The sequence below is a fragment of the Polypterus senegalus genome, chromosome 2, assembly GCF_016835505.1.
Source record: "Polypterus senegalus isolate Bchr_013 chromosome 2, ASM1683550v1, whole genome shotgun sequence".
Taxonomy (NCBI): domain Eukaryota; kingdom Metazoa; phylum Chordata; class Cladistia; order Polypteriformes; family Polypteridae; genus Polypterus; species Polypterus senegalus.
In genome coordinates, this window is record NC_053155.1 from 279,004,781 (window position 1) to 279,012,884 (window position 8,104).

At 34.4% G+C, this 8,104-nt stretch overlaps 1 protein-coding gene across 1 annotated transcript; it reads left to right on the forward strand.

The window, feature by feature from the left end:
• Nucleotides 1–6,832: 6,832 nt before the first annotated feature.
• Nucleotides 6,833–7,729, forward strand: LOC120524526 (olfactory receptor 51E2-like; the record flags this gene model as incomplete). The annotated part of the gene is made up of 1 exon (XM_039746362.1): nucleotides 6,833–7,729. A coding segment is annotated over one exon (897 nt), but the record flags the coding sequence as incomplete, so codon positions are not given.
• Nucleotides 7,730–8,104: the final 375 nt, after the last annotated feature.

The window sequence follows — 8,104 nt, forward strand, 5'->3', positions numbered from 1 at the left end:
CCATGGAACCCAACAGGGCTTCACCAAACTCCAGCTCCCAACATGCCCTGTGGGAATATGCGGTACCACAGCCACCCAGGTGGCCTGCCCTTTTGTGTCCCAAGGGAGGTATTGCCTCACCAATGCCCTCTCCCCTGGTCCTTCCACTTTGTTGGCATCACAGCCAGGTACTGGCTGTAGCTGCCCATCACTATATATATAAGTGGTTCAAACCGATAGTTAACAACTGCTATAAAGATATGTAAATACAAAATCAGATACTTATTGTTTCTTAAACAAATGCAGAAGAAATAACAATCACATGCTATAAAACAACAGTGTATATTTCTAAATAAAAGCTTCCTGTTTGCATGTTGCAACCTTTCTAAACAGGGAGAACAATCATAAGTGGGATTAGACAACAAAAAGAATAAAGTAAATGGGTACATATCACAGCCTAAATGTACTCATTTTTAGACACACAAATGCCACATAGACAGGCTGATAGAAATTTGTAAGTTGTATATATTTTAAATTTATATAATCTGTTATTTTTCCACAATCCCTAAATAATAATGAGTAAATCAATCCCAGGGTGTATTGAAAATCCCCCTACTCCTTCAGAAGTGCATGCTGTGTATATTTCTGTAATATACACCATATGACCAAACGTTTGTGGACATCTGACCATGACACCTATATGAGCTTATTGGACATCCCATTCCAAAACCAAGTGCATTAGAATGGAGTTTGTTCTCCTTTTGCAATTATAACAGCCCGACTCTTCTGAGAAGACTTTCCACAAGATTTCAGAGTGTGTCTGTAGGAATGTGTGTCTATTTAGCTAAAGAGTATTTGTGAGGTCAGCTAATAAATATAGATGAGAAAACCTGGCTCACAGTCTGCATTGCAGTTCATCCCAATAGTGTTCAACAGGGTTAAACTCAGGAATCTGTTCAGACCACTTAAGTTCCTTCACATCAAACTTTTCAAACCATGTCTTTATGGACCTGGATTTGTACACAGGGGCACAGTCATGCTGGAACACAGTAAGGTCTTCCCATAACGGTTGTCACAAAGATAGTAGCATACAATTGACTAAAATGTCTTTGTATGCTGTAATATCAATAATACCCATCTCTGGAACCAAGGGCCCTAGCCCAAATTCTGAAAAATATCCCTCCTCCATCAAACTTTAAAGCATGCACTGTGCATTCCGGAAGGTAGCATTCTCCTGGCATTCACCAAGCCTAGATTCTTCCATCAGACTACCAGGCAGTGACGCATGATTCATCACTCCAGAGGACATGTTTCCTCTGCTGCACAGTGCAATGTTGGCAAGTTTTACACCACTCTAGACAATACTTGGCATTGCACATAGTGATCTTAGGCTTAGTGTGAAGTCATGGAAACCTATTTCATGAAGCTTCTGACACTCAGTTCTTGTGCTGATGTTGCCCCATTGGGCATTCTGGGTCTCTGTTATGAATTAGGCAACATAGGATAGGTGAATGTTACTCACTTATGTAATTCAGCACTCGTTGTCCGAGCTTTGTGAGTTTGAGTGGTCCATCACTTCGAGGCTCTGCTATTTTTGCAAATAGACATTTCCATTTCACAAAATATCACTTCCAAATTACTAAGAAATGTTACATACTGACTCGAATGTCAATTTGCCATGCTATTGCTTGCTAGTTATGGCTTTGTTGACATAAAACTATGATTGGCATAGGCTCACCTCATGGCTTGTGCTTCTAGTTCCATTGGAAACCTGTAGATTCAAGTCCAGTTCTTTAGAACTGAAATACAGTAGGTATTTTCAACATCAAGCTCTTTTATATTGATAATGGATAATTGTTTTGAGGTAGAAACAGAGTTTTGCCACAACACATTAAATCAAAGAATATACCCTCTTAAATGTGAAGGCTGTCCAACATCTAACAAACCCTCCTGAGAGAAGGAGAGTGTGAGGTTTAGCTACTACAGGCACAAATGGACTTTATTTTGAGATCTAGTTCTTGTAACAAAGATTTCATTTTCTTGCATATATAAAAATATAATCATTTAAGATCTTGCAAATATGTATTTCTCACACTGTAAGGAAAATATAGAAAGCTTAAAAATCAATGCTAACCTGAAAGAGGCTTATAGAGGTGGGATCCCATTGCAACGAAATTCATGGGACCATAAAAATATTTTGTTATAATGGAAATTTCATTATAATGAATATGGTAAAATACGTATACTGTTGTGATTGGGGTTGCTGGCGATTTGCTATCTCTAATGGCAGCAGTGCAAAGACAGCTCCATAGATGCTCTGCTGTGCCTGGTAAATAGTGAACCAAGGGCAAATTAATTGGTTGTCCTCTGCAGGATCAGGCTTACCACATAATGTACTTGTCCTACGGACTTAGACCTGATCTTCCTTGCACTTTATTGGTCTGTCACAGTGGAAATTCCAAGCCTAAGGAGCTAAAAGCAGGATGATTGTCTGTGTTGCGGCTCCTATCTTGTGTGCTTGAGTGCTGAAGTATCAGCTTCTATTTTGAATGAAGTTTTGAGACTATACCTGCCAGTAATAAAGTGCCTGTACTCACCTTCCTATCTCTCATGCAACTCTGTGACATAAGCTTGACAATACCTGTATAAGAAACAGCTCTTCTTAAACTGCAAAAAATATTGTATTTGAAAATGAGACTTTTTTTTATAGAAATACAGTATGAATGTATGAATACAGAATGAAAATGTGGACCACTGACTGGGCTATACGTGTATGATGTCGCACCTGCACTCAGCTTCGCTGAGACTGCCTGAGACTGGAAATTTCACAACAGACTTTCACTTTCTTTTTGTGTAAGAAGAAAGAAACAGCAGAGTTCTTGACACTCACCGATAGTGTAGGCGGGGCATTAAGTATTTTTTGCATCACAATACTATCTTCGTTGGCCATTTTTGCTCAAAAAAAGTTTGTTATACTGAAATTTAAACGAAATCATAAACATGATGTTGCATGAATGTTTGTCTGGGCCAACAAAAAGTATTTGTTATTCTGTTATGTTACTTCAGTATTTGCTATAATGGGATCTGATGTGTATTTGCTTTGGAAACTGATTTCTTTAGCTATATATTTGAATTGAGGTTTGAGCTTTGATTCAATAAACTTAATTTAGTAAAACTAAATTAACTAATAATTCCAAAAGCTAAACTTAAAAGAAGTGGTGAGGCGGCCTTCTGCTGTTATGCACCCAAAATCTGGAATAGCCTGCCAATAGGAATTCGCCAGGCAAATACAGTAGAGCACTTTAAAACACTGCTGAAAACACATTACTTTAACATGGCCTTTTTATAACTTCACTTTAACTTAATACTGATACTCTGTATGTTCAATTCTTCATAATAATTATTCACAGTGGCTCCAAAATCCATACTGACCCCTACTCTCTCTTCTGTTTCTTTTTCCGGTTTCTTTGTGGTGGCGGCCTGCGCCACCACCACCTACTTAAAGCATCATGATGCACCAACATTGATGGACTGAAAGCCAGAAGTCTACGTGACCATCATCATCAGGTCCTTCCATGAAAACCCTAAATACAAAGAGGACTGTTTGACTTATGTTAGGTAGATTGCCCAGAGGGACTGGGCGGTCTCTTGGTCTGGAACCCCTACAGATTTTATTTTTTCTCCAGCCTTTGGAATTTTTTTGTTTTTCTGTCCACCCTGGCCATCGGACCTTACTCTTATTCTATGTTAATTAATGTTGACTTATGTTTATCTTTTATTGTGTCTTCTATTTTTCTATTCATTTTGTAAAGCACTTTGAGCTACATTTTTTTGTGTGAATATGTGCTATATAAATAAATGTTGATTGATTGATTGAACTGTGTTGTGTCCCTGTTTATTGTATCAGATTAATTAATTGAAAGTGAAGCTATTTAATAATTTGAACATAACTTGAACCTACTGTATTATGTACAGTAGATCTGAGATAATGAAATGATTTTGCAATTACACAACTACACTCTTAAAAATAAAGGTGCCAGAGTGGTTCCTCAGAGTGATGACATGGGGGAACCATTTTGGGTTCCCGAAAAACCCATCTACATGATGATTCCAGAAAGAATCTTTATATATTTAGATCTATAATGATCTCCACAAAGTAAATAATCATGAAGATATGATAACAGATTTATGAAATACCAATTTTAAATATTTGATTTTAAAAGTTGTCTTGCTTCATACAGTAACACAGGCCAAGTCCAGGTTTTTAAATCTGTTAGTGTCCTGCTAGGTAACCTACCATGCATTAAAGATTTCAGTTTATTTTCTACATGTTAGAAAATTATTCAAAGTGCAAAGAGCCAAATGCAGAGAACCCTTCCTAGAATGAAATGGTGCTTTATAATGCAATGGTTCTACGAGGAATCAGACAACCTAATAAGGAACAATTATTTTTAAAAGTTTACAGAATGTTAGATTAACTCAAGTTTCATTACTGTCATTATGAATATAACAGACATCTTCAAGGTTTACCACCCACACTCCAAGGTCCTTAATAGCTTATGGAGTGAAACCTAGTCTTCTCATGTCACTTGAAACTACCTTGAACCTTCATCAACCTCCCTCTGGGCATCATTCTATTCACCATCTTTATGGAGCATCGCTTCACCAAGTCATCCTTTAACTTTTGCTCAATATGCCTGAACTACCTTAGCCTGTCTCACCTGCACACCAAGGCTTCCTAGGAAGTCTTCAGTGCTTATCTTCCTCTTACTCCATGGCAGCACTCCATACATCTCTTTTGTTTACAGCTTTACATTATGTTCTCTTTTCATTGTCCAATATTCTCTCTCATACAGCATTCTATCCTCAACACAACTTTATATAAAAAAGAAAAAAATGCTTATTCTAGTCATATGTAACTATTTAACATAGCTGGATCAAATCATTTTAACATTTTGTTATTAGTGTAGAATATTAGAATATTACAATAAGAGACGTACACATATAAGAAGACATTGAAAATGTACTGACGTAAAAACCCTCTTCAAATGCAAATTGTCTACCAAATATTGCTATGTTTAACTTCTCCAGCTTTTTTCATATACTGTATGTTTGCACCATTCCTTCCATTGAGTTCATACCTTGTACAAATCGGGAAATGGGAACATTGAAGAGTGTATGTCAAGTTCCAGAGAGTGAATGTTATAAATTAGTAAATTTACTTTAATTCTAAAATAATGAGAAAGCCATTTTGCAGGACAATGGTGACAAAACAGAAGAAAATATATGTATAATGTTAACTTTTGTTTACAATCTGTAAAGTGCTAAGGCAGCAATGACCAATTATTAAAAAAAGAAAAGAAAAAAAAAAAGAAAATGCCAAGGGAACATAAAGAAGGATATAAGACTCACTGCCTTTACCTTGCTGATCCACACTAGATTATAACATGAAGAGAAATCAAATTATCACAAAGTGAGTACAGGCATTTACAGGACAATATTTTTCATTCAAACAAGAAAAATGCACTGGTCATAGTTCTTTTATTACTTATACGATATTTTATAACTAATAATATTTAACATGTTATTAAAATATAAACATACAAGTCCATTTTAATGGAGCTTAAGGTTTAGATTGAGACAACTTATTGCAGTGGTGGTTAAAGATGACTGGGCCTTGGCTTAATACCCATTCTGATCACTAATCTCTGCAGTTTCTCCTATGTTTCTGTGTGGTTTTTCTATTACAACTGTAACAGATTTGCAGATTAGGTTAAGTCTTAACATTAACACTGACACATTGTGTGTGTGTTCACATAACTAATCTTGCTTCTCTTGTATTTCATATATGGCTGGGGTTTACTCTAAACCCTCACATTTGTGCCATAAAAAGAAGGCTCATGACATAAACTCATGGATACTTTAGTATCTTGATTATATTTTCAATAAATGTCTTGGTTATTCCAAGAAACATTTGGTATTTATAAAGGTGACGAAAAAGTCATTTTAGTGTATGTATATATAAATTAAGAAAACCATCTTGAAATAAACATTTTCAGTATGAAAGATATCAAAGGATTCATTGTAAGTATTCTTTAAAATGATATTGTAACTTTTCTTTATTATAGTAAAATAATAATGATTAAACATCCTTATTTATTTTTTTTCATTGCACAGTCGGTACATATCAATTGGGTTCATATATATAATATGTATGAATGTGGATGTTTATCTGTGTGTGCAATAGACTGTCACGCCATCTTTTGATACAGCTGGGGTGTTCTGCCTCCCTGTAAAGGCAAGGTCAGAAAACTGACAAAAGAATGGAAATGCTTATTATTTAAAACTGCTGAATTAATTAAACATTTAGCTAAAGATTAAAGTAAAACAAGATATATCACCACCTTTTTAATTTTAGAATGAAAAACAAAAACCTATTAAAAAAACTTCTTTATTCGGTTTAAAGTGAAATGTGACATTAAATCTACATGTGTTCAAAGCAATTCTAAGCTAATGGTACATTTTCATTCATGAGAGTTCCCTATATTGCTTGTTTAGTGTGCAAAATAATAATACTAATATTATTATACTTATTAAAAGAAGTCTAAGAAACCTTTATTATGGGTTATAAAGTCTTTTGAAACTACTGCTTAATTAAGCTTTATATTCTGAAGTATCACTTACAGTAAATTTCAATAACAATAATATTCATTTTATTTTTAGGTAACTCTGGACATTTAAGGAAAATATAGATAGAATAGTGATGCAAGATATTCAAAAACACAACTTTTCTTACAATATTTTTATTTTCAGTGGATTTCCAGGATTTTTTGAAAAAAGACAGCTTCTTTTTGTTCCTTTTTCTCTTTTATTTATACTGGCAGTAGGTGCAAATTCTGTAATCATTCACACGATCAGAACCGAAAATACCCTGCAGTCACCTATGTATATCTTAATATGTACACTAGCAGTCGTAGATTTAGTTATACCAATGACTTTTGCTCCGAAAATGCTGTTGGGTTTTTTATTTGATTGGAATGAAATTTCTCTTGTTGGCTGTCTTGTTCAGATGTTTTTTGTTCACTTGACAAACTCATTTCAGTCAACTGTACTTCTGGTAATGGCTTTGGATCGCTATGTTGCAATATGTAATCCACTGCGTTATAATGATTATATTAATAACTCTACTTTGATAAAGATGTTTGTAGCAGTTGTAATAAGAAATAGCATTTTCATTATCATCTTTACTGTTGCTGCAGGTTATTTAACATTCTGTATGTCAAATGTGATTGAGAATTGCTACTGTGATCACATGTCTTTAGTAAGTTTGGCTTGTGAGAACACATTAAAGAACAGCATCATGGGCTTAGTAGCTATATTTTTTATTACAATTGTGGACTTACTATTTATTTGCTTTTCCTATTTTAAAATTTTTCATGCAGTCCTCAAAGCAGTCTCTGGAAAAGCAAGAGAAAAAGCCATTCACACATGTAGTACACATTTAATTGTTATCATTGTCGGTTATCTTCTAACTTTGTGCTCATACATTGCATATCGAGTAAAAAATTCTGTTTCAACAGATGCTCACATTCTAATAAATGTACTTTACTTAATATTACCCTGCTGCTTCAACCCAATTATCTATGGTGTCAGAACAAAGGAAATTAGAAGATTTATTGTATGGAACATAAAAGGAGGAAAACTATCTTCTGTTTCACTTACAGCCCAAGAAATAGCAACTGAAAAATAATTATAAACTGCTTTGTAATACAGAAATATATTTTTTCTTAAAGTACTGTACTTACAAACACCTTATGGAATAATAAATCAGAGAACATGTGTTTACATTTGGTCACTTTTTAAAGAGTCTATATCTAAGTGTCCTGTATGGTATTATACAATTTTCTTGCTGTAATTTCTGTTGTGCTTTTGTTTTTATCTTGTAAAATTTGTGTGTTTTCCTCACATACAGAACCTATCACAACTTACCCCATATTTTTCTGAACAATTTAAACTGACCAGAAATAAGTTTAGAAATGCAATTCTGTTTTCCAATAGTTTAAACATACAAGGTCAACAAAGAGAACTGAAATAGATTATATTGGTAATGTGGGAGTGTTTATGA